Raw genomic sequence first — 15,446 nt, forward strand, 5'->3', positions numbered from 1 at the left:
ATACCGTTTCACCTTAAATATATCTTGACACTTTAAGTATACCTTGACACTTTGAGTATACCTTTTCGCCTTAAGTAGACCTTGACACTTTGAGTATACTTTTTCAGCTTGATTATAACCTTGACACTTTGAGTATACCTTTTCACCTTAAGTATACCTTGACACTTTAAGTATACCTTTTCACTCTGAGTATACCCTGACACCTTGAATAGACCTCTGGGAAATAGGGTCACCTTTAACATGTTAAAAGAGCCAATTTTCCTCTCAGATACCTTTATCCCTATGTAAGCCGGCGCAGACGTGATGCTTGTTAGAGATAATGGGGAACCAATTACAGGCTTGGCTCGTTATATGATAAGGCAATATACTCCCACGACGGAGACTACGATAAGGAACACACTGCTCCTTAAATTACTGTGGGAGGGTTTATGCAAATTAGATGAGAGGGGTTTCTTGGGTAGGGGTTGATGGGGGGGGATGTATGGATCTTTCTCAGGGGGGTGGAGGGTAGTGGTGTTTCTGAGGTGTTGATGTATGTCTCATTGTATGTTGCACCTCTCAGGGGGGTATTGTATTCCTCAAGGGTGAACTGTATTTCTTATGGGGTTCTTGTATTTGTGAAATAATGCTGTATTTGTCAAAAGAAGTTCTCAGGAGATGGTTTTTCTCCATGAATTCTATATTTATCATGGAGTATTGTTTTTCTCAGTGGATGATGTATTTTACATTGTATTATTCCTGGGAATAACTTTGTCATATTTTAGCTACATAATATTAATGGGGTCTTACAAGTGCAAGATGGAACTTAAGAAGGAGAAAATACCTTATAACAAACTCTTCTATACATATATGAATCCCTGTATCCAAATAGCTTATATGAAATATAAGTGTATGTATTATAATATAAGAAATGTATTTGGGTATAAGATTCCTAACAATTGTACTCCCAGACCTAATTTATAGCATGATTTGGCATTGTCAAAATGGTCCAGCTAAGATCTGATAATTGAATTAGGATCACCTTATATCATAGATTAATTTGTCAGGATTGAAAAGAGTATCATCCAAGTTTCATAGTTTCCATACATGAATGTGTACGGTGTATGGTGTATGGTGGTGTATGGTGGTGTATGGTGGTGTATGGAGTTTAGCACACAGTCGGAGAAGTCCGAGACTTGAATCGTGTGACCTCTGACCTCTGGTGACTGATATCATCACTGAGGCCATCAGCTAAATCATCACTCAACAACCCGAGCATCACATCTTCTACACCCAGCATCCGTGCCCAAGATGTAACAGCCTCCATCGTGGTCAATCCTCAAGGTCTTAAATCATTTTAAGTCCTCAAGGTCTTAAATCATTAAATCAGGTCTTAAGTCATTTATATTTGACGAAATAAATTCAGTTTCCGAGTACTGAGGAAGGTCTTGAAGTCTTATCTCAGCGTCAGTGGCATCACCAAGATGATCTTCAAGATCACTGGATGCTGCTACCTGATAGCTACTTAGAAAATGTCTTAATTTAAAGTGCAACAGAAGATGATATGGTTTGAGAGCTGGAGGGAACCTCTGACATGACTGTTGAGCAAGAGGGAACCTCTGACATGACTGTTGAGCAAGAGGGAGACTCTGACATGACTGTTAAACAGGAAGGCAGCAGACAACAACAGACAACAGTAAACAGACACTTATAAACACAAAGGTGTCGACTTCAACCTGTCGTAATACGTCTCAGTTATGACGTTGTCGACCACTGTGGTCAAATGTCCCAGCAGAGCAATGGTAAAGTTTAGTGTGGATAACAATTGTTGGCTTCCTCTAATCTCTAACCTGTAACCTCTAACCTCTAACCTCTAACCAGATGGAATGTCATAGTAGCAATAACCACCTCATTTGATGCTTCTCTAATCGTGAGAAGAGGCCCTCTCCCCCTCTCCCTCTCTCTCTCTCTCTCTCCCTCTCTCTCTCTCTCTCTCTCTCTCTCTCTCTCTCTCTCTCTCTCTCTCTCTCTCTCTCTCTCTCTCCCTCTCTCTCTCTCTCTCTCTCTCTCTCTCTCTCTCTCTCTCTCTCTCTCTCTCTCTCTCTCTCTCTCTTTCTCTCTCCCTCTCTCTCTCTCTCTCTCCCCTAAGAATTATGCAAGCTATCTGATACGAATCATTAGCGAGGGCAATTTTCTCCACGATAAGATTCGCTAAGACGGAGTTATTCAGCGCCTGAGCGAGGTCTTGATCTTCCATATCCCCAGGAAGATATTGGGCGCGATAACTCACGCCTTGACAGCGGGAGGCCATTTATCATCTTAGATTGCTTCGTGTCGCGCATCTCTAAGAAAAAGATATCACCTGCTGCACGCTAAATCTGTTTCTGAGAAATGCCTGGGTCCTAAGCCTCTACCTGGCGCTGTGGACGTATTAATTTAGCCGTGAGTGAGTGTATGGGAGTCGTATGGTGCTTCCAAGATGGGTAGGGGCAGTTCCAAGATGGGTAGGGGTAGTTCCAAGATGGGTAGGGGTAGTTCCAAGATGGGTAGGGGTAGTTCCAAGGTGGGTAGGTTTTGTTCCAATATGGGTAGGTTTTGTTCCAATATGGGTAGGTTTTGTTCCAAGATGGGTAGGTTTAGTTCCAATATGGGTAGGTTCTGTTCCAATATGGGTAGGTTTTGTTCCAATATGGGTAGGTTTTGTTCCAAGATGGGTAGGATTAGTTCCAAGATGGGTAGGGGTAGTTCCAAGATGGGTAGGGGCAGTTCCAAGATGGGTAGGGGTAGTTCCAAGATGGGTAGGGGTAGTTCCAAGATGGGTAGGTTTAGTTCCAAGATGGGTAGGGGCAGTTCCAAGATGTGTAGGGGTAGTTCCAAGGTGGGTAGGGGTAGTTCCAAGATGGGTAGGGGTAGTTCCAAGATGGGTAGGGGTAGTTCCAAGATGGGTAGGTTTTGTTCCAAGATGGGTAGGTTTAGTTCCAAGATGGGTAGGTTTAGTTCCAAGATGGGTAGGGGTAGTTCCAAGATGGGTAGGGGTAGTTCCAAGATGGGTAGGTTTTGTTCCAAGATGGGTAGGGGTAGTTCCAAGATGGGTAGGTTTAGTTCCAAGATGGGTAGGTTTAGTTCCAAGATGGGTAGGTTTAGTTCCAAGATGGGTAGGTTTTGTTCCAAGATGGGCAGATTTAGTTCCATGATGGGTAGGCGCTCACAGCCTCCAGGTGACATCAGGGAGCAGATGACGTCAGGAGCCAGGTGACTTCAGGAGCCAGGTGACATCAGGAGCCAGGTGACGTCAGGAGCCAGGTGACGTCAGGAGCCAGGTGACGTCAGGAGGCAGGTGACGTCAGGAGGCAGGTGACGTCAGGAGGCAGGTGACGTCAGGAGGCAGGTGACGTCAGGAGGCAGGTGACGTCAGGAGCCAGGTGACATCAGGAACCAGGTGACGTCAGGAGCCAGGTGACATCAGGAACCAGGTGACGTCAGGAACCAGGTGACGTCAGGAGCCAGGTGACGTCAGGAGCCAGGTGACGTCAGGAACCAGATGACGTCAGGAACCAGATGACGTCAGGAACCAGATGACGTCAGGAGCCAGGTGACGTCAGGAGCCAGGTGACGTCAGGAAGCAGATGACGTCAGGAGCCAGGTGACATCAGGAGCCAGGTGACGTCAGGAAGCAGATGACGTCAGGAGCCAGGTGACATCAGGAGCCAGATGACGTCAGGAGCCAGGTGACGTCAAGAGCCAGATGACGTCAGGAACCAGATGACGTCAGGAACCAGATGACGTCAGGAGCCAGGTCACGTCAGGAGCCAGGTGACATCAGGAGCCAGGTGACATCAGGAGCCAGGTGACGTCAGGAGCCAGATGACGTCAGGAACCAGGTGACGTCAGGAACCAGGTGACGTCAGGAACCAGGTGACGTCAGGAGCCAGGTGACGTCAGGAACCAGGTGACGTCAGGAACCAGATGACGTCAGGAACCAGATGACGTCAGGAGCCAGGTGACGTCAGGAGCCAGGTGACGTCAGGAGCCAGGTGACGTCAGGAACCAGGTGACGTCAGAAGCCAGGTGACGTCAGGAATCAGGTGACGTCAGGAGCCAGGAGACGTCAGGAGCCAAGTGACATCATTGAGCAGATGACGTCAGGAGCCAGGTGACGTCAGGAGCCAGGTGACGTCAGGAGCCAGGTGACGTCAGGAACCAAGTGACGTCAGTAGCCAGGTGACGTCAGTAGCCAGGTGACGTCAGGAGCCAGGTGACGTCAGGAGCCAGGTGACGTCAGGAGCCAGGTGACGTCAGGAGCCAGGTGACGTCAGTAGCCAGGTGACGTCAGGAGCCAGGTGACGTCAGGAACCAAGTGACGTCAGTAGCCAGGTGACGTCAGTAGCCAGGTGACGTCAGGAGCCAGGTGACGTCAGTAGCCAGGTGACGTCAGGAGCCAGGTGACGTCAGGAACCAAGTGACGTCAGTAGCCAGGTGACGTCAGTAGCCAGGTGACGTCAGGAACCAAGTGACGTCAGGAACCAAGTGACGTCAGGAGCCAGGTGACGTCAGGAACCAAGTGACGTCAGTAGCCAGGTGACGTCAGGGACCAGCTCCGAACACCGACAAATTCCAATTACCTGGTTAATCTCTACTCATTATAATCGGAATTTTTTCTGCCATTGCTTTTATAATTTAAGAAAATACGTCCAAGATTTTAATTAAAATAATGATCAATTAAGATAACTCGTCCCACTGTGTGTTCACAGTGTAGGCCTATGTTGTCGTTGTTCAGTGTAGGCCTATATTGTCGTTGTTCAGTGTAGGCCTATATTGTCGTTGTTCAGGGTGTAGGTCTATATTGTCGTTGTTCAGTGTAGGCCTATGTTGTCGTTGTTCAGTGTAGGCCTATATTGTCGTTGTTCAGTGTAGGCCTATGTTGTCGTTGTTCAGTGTAGACCTATATTGCCGTTGTTCAGTGCGTAGGCCTATATTGTCGTTGTTCAGGGTGTAGGTCTATATTGTCGTTGTTCAGTGTAGGCCTATATTGTCGTTGTTCAGTGTAGGCCTATATTGTCGTTGTTCAGTGTAGGCCTATATTGCCGTTGTTCAGTGCGTAGGCCTATATTGTCGTTGTTCAGGGTGTAGGCCTATATTGTCGTTGTTCAGTGTAGGCCTATATTGCCGTTGTTCAGTGCGTAGGCCTATATTGTCGTTGTTCAGGGTGTAGGCCTATATTGTCGTTGTTCAGTGTAGGCCTATATTGCCGTTGTTCAGGGTGTAGGCCTATATTGTCTTTGTTCAGGGTGTAGGTCTATATTGTCGTTGTTCACAGTGTAGGTCTATATTGTCGTTGTTCAGTGTAGGCCTATATTGTCGTTGTTCAGTGTAGCCTATATTGTCGTTGTTCACAGTGTAGGTCTATATTGTCGTTGTTCAGTGTAGGCCTATATTGTCGTTGTTCAGTGTAGGCCTATATTGTCGTTGTTCAGTGTAGCCTATATTGTCGTTGTTCAGTGTAGGTCTATATTGTCGTTGTTCACAGTGTAGGCCTATATTGTCGTTGTTCAGTGTAGGCCTATATTGTCGTTGTTCAGTGTAGGCCTATATTGTCGTTGTTCAGTGTAGGTCTATATTGTCGTTGTTCACAGTGTAGGCCTATATTGTCGTTGTTCAGTGTAGGCCTATATTGTCGTTGTTCAGTGTAGGCCTATATTGTCGTTGTTCAGTGTAGCCTATATTGTCGTTGTTCACAGTGTAGGTCTATATTGTCGTTGTTCAGTGTAGGCCTATATTGTCTTTGTTCAGTGTAGGCCTACATTGTCGTTGTTCACAGTGTAGGCCTATATTGTATTTGTTCAGTGTAGGCCTATATTGTCGTTGTTCATTGTGTTCATTGTCGTTAAAAATTCTGCTCCGTGTAATATTAAGTGAGGGTGTGAGCCAGAACACAGCACAGAGAACATGCACAGCACAGAGAACATGGACAGCCAGAACACAGCACAGAGAACATGCACAGCCAGAACACAGCACAGAGAACATGCACAGCCAGAACACAGCACAGAGAACATGCACAGCCAGAACACAGCACAGAGAACATGCACAGCCAGAACACAGCACAGAGAACATGCACAGCCAGAACACAGCACAGAGAACATGCACAGCCAGAACACAGCACAGAGAACATGCACAGCCAGAACACAGCACAGAGAACATGCACAGCCAGAACACAGCACAGAGAACATGCACAGCCAGAACACAGCACAGAGAACATGCACAGCCAGAACACAGCACAGAGAACATGCACAGCCAGAACACAGCACAGAGAACATGCACAGCCAGAACACAGCACAGAGAACATGCACAGCCAGAACACAGCACAGAGAACATGCACAGCCAGAACACAGCACAGAGAACATGCACAGCCAGAACACAGCACCAGAACATGCACAGCCAGAACACAGCACAGAGAACATGCACAGCCAGAACACAGCACAGAGAACATGCACAGCCAGAACACAGCACCAGAACATGCACAGCCAGAACACAGCACAGAGAACAGGAACATGACAGAACAGTGTAAGGCACAAGAGGTACAGTGGTACCCTACACTTGGACACCCTTCACCTGGACACCCTACACCTGGACACCCTTCACCTGGACACCCTACACCTGGACACCCTACACCTGGACACCCTACACCTGGACACCCTACTCCTGGACACCCTACACTTGGACACCCTACACCTGGACACCCTACACTTGGACACCCTACACCTGGTCACCCTACACCTGGACACCCTACACCTGGACACCCTACACCTGGACACCCTACACCTGGACACCCTACACCTGGACACCCTACACCTGGACACCCTACACCTGGACACCCTACACCTGGACACCCTACACTTGGACACCCTACACCTGGACACCCTACACCTGGACACCCTACACCTGGACACCCTACACCTGGACACCCTACACCTGGACACCCTACACTTGGACACCCTACACCTGGACACCCTACACCTGGACACCCTACACCTGGACACCCTACACTTGGACACCCTACACCTGGACACCCTACACCTGGACACCCTACACCTGGACACCCTACACCTGGACACCCTACACCTGGACACCCTACACCTGGACACCCTACACCTGGACACCCTACACCTGGACACCCTACACCTGGACACCCTACACCTGGACACCCTACACCTGGACACCCTACACCTGGACACCCTACACCTGGACACCCTTCACCTGGACACCCTACACCTGGACACCCTTCACCTGGACACCCTACACCTGGACACCCTTCACCTGGACACCCTACACCTGGACACCCTACACCTGGACACCCTACACCTGGACACCCTACACCTGGACACCCTACACCTGGACACCCTACACCTGGACACCCTACACCTGGACACCCTACACCTGGACACCCTACACCTGGACACCCTACACTTGGACACCCTACACCTGGACACCCTACACCTGGACACCCTACACCTGGACACCCTACACCTGGACACCCTACACCTGGACACCCTACACCTGGACACCCTACACCTGGACACCCTACACCTGGACACCCTTCACCTGGACACCCTACACCTGGACACCCTTCACCTGGACACCCTTAACTTGGACACCCTACACCTGGACACCCTACACCTGGACACCCTACACCTGGACACCCTTCATCTGGACACCCTACACCTGGACACCCTACACCTGGACACCCTACACTTGGACACCCTACACCTGGACACCCTACACCTGGACACCCTTCATCTGGACACCCTACACCTGGACACCCTTCATCTGGACACCCTACACCTGGACACCCTTCACCTGAACACCCTACACTTGGACACCCTTCATCTGGACACCCTACACCTGGACACCCTTCACCTGAACACCCTACACCTGAACACCCTACACTTGGACACCCTACACCTGGACACCCTACACCTGGACACCCTACACTTGGACACCCTACACCTGGACACCCTACACCTGGACACCCTACACCTGGACACCCTACACCTGGACACCCTTCACCTGGACACCCTTCACTTGGACACCCTACACCTGGACATCCTACACCTGGACACCCTACACCTGGACACCCTACACCTGGACACGTTTCTAAATAGATGTTTCCTGTAGTATGTGTTATTGACAGTTATTCTTGTGTGAGCTTCGCGACTGGTTGGTTTGGTACTCACCCGAGCCCAATCGCTTCTTCCAGGTATCGTGTTGTGTATGTCAGTGGCTATCATGCTCCGCTTGTTATCTTGCTATTCACTATTTCCTCTCCTCCTTACACTAAGAGGAGAGGAAAGTCACTGAGCATCTTCACCCCAGAGATGCTCATAGTGAATAGATTGTTTGTTTACATTCGATCGTCATGTGTTTCCTGAATTCACCGGAGCGAGTGTTGATTTACGTCGTTTATATAATCTTTAGTTCACTTATTGTTTTCATGTTCATTGATTAGGAGTTAATTTTTGGCAAAAATTATATACAAAATTTAACGTGGTTCGTTGATAAATTTGTGTTTGTGTCGTGTTTGTGATTTTGTGTATTATGTTTGTGTGTGAGGTGTAGAAGGCCTTACGTATGGTGGTGTATGTGTCGTGTTAGTGGTGGTGTATGTGTCGTGTTAGTGGTGGTGTATGTGTCGTGTTAATGGTGGTGTATGTGTCGTGTTAATGGTGGTGTATGTGTCGTGTTTATGGTGGTGTATGTGTCGTGTTTATGGTGGTGTATGTGACGTGTTTATGGTGGTGTATGTGTCGTGTTTATGGTGGTGTATGTGACGTGTTAATACTGGTGTATGTGTCGTGTTAGTGGTGGTGTATGTGTCGTGTTTATAGTGGTGTATGTGTCGTGTTTATGGTGGTGTATGTGTCGTGTTTATGGTGGTGTATGTGTCGTGTTTATACTGGTGTATGTGTCGTGTTAATGGTGGTGTATGTGTCGTGTTTATGGTGGTGTATGTGTCGTGTTTATGGTGGTGTATGTGTCGTGTTTATGGTGGTGTATGTGTCGTGTTTATGGTGGTGTATGTGTCGTATTTATGGTGGTGTATGTGACGTGTTAATACTGGTGTATGTGACGTGTTTATAGTGGTGTATGTGTCTTGTTTATGGTGGTGTATGTGTCGTGTTAATGGTGGTGTATGTGTCGTGTTAGTGGTGGTGTATGTGTCGTGTTTATGGTGGTGTATGTGACGTGTTTATGGTGGTGTATGTGTCGTGTTTATGGTGGTGTATGTGTCGTGTTTATGGTGGTGTATGTGTCGTGTTTATTGTGGTGTATGTGTCGTGTTTATGGTGGTGTATGTGTCGTGTTTATGGTGGTGTATGTGACGTGTTTATGGTGGTGTATGTGTCGTGTTTATGGTGGTGTATGTGTCGTATTTATGGTGGTGTATGTGACGTGTTAATACTGGTGTATGTGACGTGTTTATAGTGGTGTATGTGTCTTGTTTATGGTGGTGTATGTGTCGTGTTAATGGTGGTGTATGTGTCGTGTTAGTGGTGGTGTATGTGTCGTGTTTATGGTGGTGTATGTGACGTGTTTATGGTGGTGTATGTGTCGTGTTTATGGTGGTGTATGTGTCGTGTTTATGGTGGTGTATGTGTCGTGTTAATGGTGGTGTATGTGTCGTGTTTATGGTGGTGTATGTGTCGTGTTTATGGTGGTGTATGTGTCGTGTTTATGGTGGTGTATGTGTCGTGTTTATGGTGGTGTATGTGTCGTGTTTATGGTGGTGTATATGTCGTGTTTATGGTGGTGTATGTGTCGTGTTTATGGTGGTGTATGTGTCGTGTTTATACTGGTGTATGTGTCGTGTTAATGGTGGTGTATGTGTCGTGTTTATGGTGGTGTATGTGTCGTGTTTATGGTGGTGTATGTGTCGTGTTAATGGTGGTGTATGTGTCGTGTTAATGGTGGTGTATGTGTCGTGTTAATGGTGGTGTATGTGTCGTGTTAATGGTGGTGTATGTGTCGTGTTAATGGTGGTGTATGTGTCGTGTTTATGGTGGTGTATGTGTCGTGTTTATGGTGGTGTATGTGTCGTGTTTATGGTGGTGTATGTGTCGTGTTTATGGTGGTGTATGTGTCGTGTTTATGGTGGTGTATGTGTCGTGTTAATGGTGGTGTATGTGTCGTGTTTATGGTGGTGTATGTGTCGTGTTTATGGTGGTGTATGTGTCGTGTTTATGGTGGTGTATGTGTCGTGTTAATGGTGGTGTATGTGTCGTGTTAATGGTGGTGTATGTGTCGTGTTTATGGTGGTGTATGTGTCGTGTTTATGGTGGTGTATGTGTCATGTTAATGGTGGTGTATGTGTCGTGTTAATGGTGGTGTATGTGTCGTGTTAATGGTGGTGTATGTGTCGTGTTAATGGTGGTGTATGTGTCGTGTTTATGGTGGTGTATGTGTCGTGTTTATGGTGGTGTATGTGTCGTGTTTATGGTGGTGTATGTGTCGTGTTTATGGTGGTGTATGTGTCGTGTTAATGGTGGTGTATGTGTCGTGTTAATGGTGGTGTATGTGTCCTGTTTATGGTGGTGTATGTGTCGTGTTAATGGTGGTGTATGTGTCGTGTTAATGGTGGTGTATGTGTCGTGTTAGTGGTGGTGTATGTGTCGTGTTAATGGTGGTGTATGTGTCGTGTTAATGGTGGTGTATGTGTCGTGTTTATGGTGGTGTATGTGTCGTGTTTATGGTGGTGTATGTGTCGTGTTAATGGTGGTGTATGTGTCGTGTTTATGGTGGTGTATGTGTCGTGTTTATGGTGGTGTATGTGTCGTGTTTATGGTGGTGTATGTGTCGTGTTTATGGTGGTGTATGTGTCGTGTTTATGGTGGTGTATGTGTCGTGTTAATGGTGGTGTATGTGTCGTGTTAATGGTGGTGTATGTGTCCTGTTTATGGTGGTGTATGTGTCCTGTTTATGGTGGTGTATGTGTCGTGTTAATGGTGGTGTATGTGTCGTGTTAATGGTGGTGTATGTGTCGTGTTAGTGGTGGTGTATGTGTCGTGTTAATGGTGGTGTATGTGTCGTGTTAATGTTGGTGTATGTGTCGTGTTAATGTTGGTGTATGTATCGTGTTTATGGTGGTGTATGTGTCGTGTATGTTTCATTGTGCTGGCAATGTCCCCCCCCCCCCCCCTCCCCCCCCCCCTTCGTTTCAGCTCGTCTAGTGGAGGGAGACTTAAGGCCTTAAGTCTTGCTAAGTCTGGGTCACTTACCTCTGGACACTCTCCAAGTTAATTTATTTTTATTAAACGAGGATCAATTACAATCTGTTGCGCATTTTGCAGACTCGTTCTGACATGTGTAGAGTGTTCAGAGTCCTGAACGACTCTTTGTTCGCATTCCTAAAGCGTTGCAGATGCCGATGATGATGTTCGTTTTAAGTGGGGCATCTATGGATAAGTTTATTGCAACATTAAAATTATTATGTTATCTGATTCCAGGAAGATTTGTTCTATCGTATATTTCTTTGTGTCTGGTTCACCTGTTCTCAACACCAAGCTGCGTTAGTTAGCACTTGCTGGAGTTGAACTCTTGTAGCCTCTAGTTACGACCATTTTTTTTTAATATTCAAATCATCTGGTAGTATTTTGCTGTTTTTTCGTCGCATTTATTCTTTTCATGTTAATTAGAAATTAACTAAAATCGGCCATGGAGCTTCCCGGCCGAGCGGACAGCACGTTGGACACGTGATTCCTGTGGTCCCGGGTTCGATCCCGGGCGCCGGCTAGAAACGATGGGCAGAGTTTCTTTCACCCTATGCCCTTGTTACCTACGGGCAGTAAAATAGGTACCTGGGTGTTAGTCAGCTGTCACGGGCTGCTTCCTGGGGGTGGAGGCCTGGTCGAGGACCGGGCCGCGGGGACACTAAAGCCCCGAAATCAACTCAAGATAACCTCAAGAAGATAGAAATAGGAATGGATGTTGTACTGCTATCTTAGGATACTCCGGGATATTATGCGTTACTCTCAAGTCCATTTTCTCCCTGTGGCTCTCTGTCTTCTGTCGCTTAGGTATTTCTTTATCAACCGGGTCACGTTGCTTCTCCCTCCTCTCTCCGTCTTAAATAATCCGTCTTTGTCCATCCTGTCAATTCCTCTGATTGAATTTTGTATGTGGCGATCATGCCTCCCCGGGCTCTTCCGGCTTGCCTCTTACTCTTAACTCATGCCTCTTAGTTCTGGGACTAGCCTAGTGGCATACCTCTCAACTTTTTCCAGCTTCGTCTTGTGCTTGACAAGGTACGGGCTTGTGACACAGTGTAGATATCTGTAGACAGATAGTGAGTGTAGATATATGTAGATATGTGTAGACACAGTGTAGATATCTGTAGACAGATATCTACATCTACACTGTAGGCAGACAGTGTAGATGACAGATGTCTGTCTAAACAGTTTAATTCGTCCATCTCTCTCTGTCTTTTCTGATCTCGATCGCCATATTTTGCTGAAAGGTTATTTGCATTCTTATCATTGTAAAAGTTAATTATGAGAACTGATGCACCAAATGTTTTTAAACAATAATGTTCAGAAATATGATAAGAACATCCGGGTTCTCATTACGGGTCACCTGTCGGGTCAGGGGTCACCTGTCGGGTCAGGGTTCACCTGTCGGGTCAGGGGTCACCTGTCGGGTCAGGGGTCACCTGTCGGGTCAGGGGTCACCTGTCGGGTCAGGGGTCACCTGTCGGGTCAGGGGTCACCTGTCGGGTCAGGGGTCACCTGTCGGGTCAGGACTAAGGGAAACTACAGAAGGCCTATTGGCCTATACGATGCAGCTCCTATTTATAACTAACTAAACTAATGTATATAAGATTGAACATCTGCCTGTTGGAAGTTGTGGGCCTAAGGCTCGCGGCTAGCTTCACTAAACTTGCGCAGGGTGATTTGTGATTGTGTTGTCTGTGTTGTAGGGTTGTTTGGGTCGACCCCATTCCCCTCGTGAAGAAGGAGCGGCACCTATTTCGAAAGAACACGACTCGTGCGATACATGAATTGTGAGTTTGATTGTCAATAGAATGTTAAAGGAAATTTTACGTATTTTAGGGATGTGAAATAAACGTCGGTAATGTTACTGGAACCGTTTGTGCCCACTGGGAGTGAGAACGGGAAGGAATGAGGATGAGAGAGAGAATGGGAGGTAAATATGAAAAGAGAGTGATAAAGAGGGAGATACAAAGGGTAAAGTGACTAGGAGGGGAATAACTTGAGCAATATACCAACAACCCTATTATTAAAGCCAGTATTTACCCAGGTCTTTTCCTGAAAATATAAACCTTACTAATTTGTATCCATTTATTTGCGTTCCATATTATGTTGAAATGTTAAACAACCTATTAATATCTCCCATTATTATTCTCTCTCACCCATCTGGATACTTGAATCCCGTCGCCTCTTGCTTCTAATCGTTTAGAAATTTTTAATTATGTTTCATTAAGCAGGAAAATTTTAATATAGTTTTGGTATTAAATATGCATCCTTCTCCTTCACTGGAGCCGGTCGGCCGAGCGGACAGCACGCTGGACTTGTGATCCTGTGGTCCCGGGTTCGATCCCAGGCGCCGGCGAGAAACAGTGGGCAGAGTTTCTTTCACCCTATGCCCCCTGTTACCTAGCAGTAAAATAGGTACCTGGGTGTTAATCAGCTGTCACGGGCTGCTTCCTGGGGGTGGAGGCCTGGTCGAGGACCGGGCCGCGGGGACACTAAAGCCCCGAAATCATCTCAAGATAACCTCAAGGAAGAAGATAGTCCCCAAGAGGCTCGATACTGAAATAATCTATTCCTTCTAGCAATAGATTATTCTATTTTTGTATTGACTGTCAGTGTATTGACTGTCAGTGTATTGACTGTCAGTGTATTGACTGTCAGTGTATTGACTGTCAGTGTATTGACTGTCAGTGTATTGACTGTCAATATTGACTGTCAGTGTATTGACTGTCAATATTGACTGTCAGTGTATTGACTGTCAGTGTATTGACTGTCAGTGTATTGACTGTCAGTGTATTGACTGTCAGTGTATTGACTGCCAGTGTATTGACTGTCAGTGTATTGACTGCCAGTATATTGACTGTCAGTGTGTTGACTGTCAGTGTATTGACTGTCAGTGTATTGACTGTCAGTGTATTGACTGCCAGTGTATTGACTGTCAGTGTGTTGACTGTCAGTGTATTGACTGTCAGTGTATTGACTGTCAGTGTATTGACTGTCAATATTGACTGTCAGTGTATTGACTGTCAGTGTATTGACTGTCAGTGTATTGACTGTCAGTGTATTGACTGTCAGTGTATTGACTGTCAGTGTATTGACTGTCAGTGTATTGACTGTCAGTGTATTGACTGTCAGTGTATTGACTGTCAGTGTATTGACTGTCAGTGTGTTGACTGTCAGTGTATTGACTGTCAGTGTGTTGACTGTCAGTGTATTGACTGTCAGTGTATTGACTGTCAGTGTATTGACTGTCAGTGTATTGACTGCCAGTGTATTGACTGTCAATATACTGACTGCCAATATACTGACTGCCAATATACTGACTGCCAATATACTGACTGCCAATATACTGACTGCCAGTGTATAAATGTTGTGGTTCACTCGTGTCAACAAATCGTGTGTATACATGTGGGCAACATTAGGCGGCTCACTACAGAGCTCTTGATCACTCAGCTTCCCACAATTTCCCTCTCGGGTTAAACTCAGTTTATGCTAAATATCTGTTTCCTTTGAGCTTAGCAATTTCTTATGAAACTTTGGAGCCTCTTGCTCTCCTTCCTCTCTAATGAGACGGTGGTGAAGAGCGGTGTCAAAGGCTTTGCTCAAGTCCAAGTTCAAAAGCTCTCAATGCTTTCTTGACCAAGATTCGATTTGCTGCTGCCAAGGAAGGAATAAGATGGAGCACTGAGGCAGCGGTTTGTTGGTGTGTGGCGGGCTGAGACGGTTGGGCCATCTTGATGCATCGTCAGTACTCACCTAGGTGTGCTTGCGGGGGTTGAGCTCTGGCTCTTTGGTCCCGCCTCTCAACTGTTAATCAACTGATGTACAGGTTTCTGAGCCTATTGGGCTCTATCATATCTACACTTGAAACTGTGTATGGAGTCAGCCTCCATCACATCACTTCCTAATGCATTCCATTTGTCAACCACTCTGACACTAAAAAAGTTCTTTCTAATATCTCTGTGGTTTATTTGGGCACTCAGTTTCCATCTGTGTCCCCTAATGCGTGTGCCCCTTGTGTTAAATAGACTATCTTTATCTACCCTATTAATTTCTTTGAGAATCTTGAATGTGGTGATTATGTCCCCCCTAACTCTTCAGTCTTCCCGCGACGTGAGGTTTAATTTCCGTAGTATCTCCTCATAGCTCATACCTCTCAGTTCGGGTATTAGTCTGGTGGCAAACCTTTGAACCTTTACCAGTTTA

The 15,446-nt window shown here is 46.5% G+C and overlaps 2 protein-coding genes across 2 annotated transcripts in view; both read left to right on the forward strand.

The window, feature by feature from the left end:
* Positions 1–15,446, forward strand: part of mAChR-A (muscarinic Acetylcholine Receptor, A-type) — a gene marked incomplete in the record, with an annotated part of 293,681 nt that overhangs the window by 212,421 nt on the left and 65,814 nt on the right.
* On the forward strand, positions 5,926–6,531 carry LOC123749143 (uncharacterized protein DDB_G0290301-like). The gene has a single exon (XM_045731258.2). It carries the CDS (start codon positions 5,926–5,928, stop codon positions 6,529–6,531), a length of 606 nt encoding a protein of 201 aa, XP_045587214.2.

The sequence above is a fragment of the Procambarus clarkii genome, chromosome 53 (genome assembly GCF_040958095.1).
Source record: "Procambarus clarkii isolate CNS0578487 chromosome 53, FALCON_Pclarkii_2.0, whole genome shotgun sequence".
NCBI lineage: Eukaryota > Metazoa > Arthropoda > Malacostraca > Decapoda > Cambaridae > Procambarus > Procambarus clarkii.

Coding starts and splice junctions, on each gene's coding strand:
- LOC123749143 (XM_045731258.2), top strand. CDS start 5,926: ATGCACAGCACAGAGAACATGGACAGCCAGAACACAGCACAGAGAACA.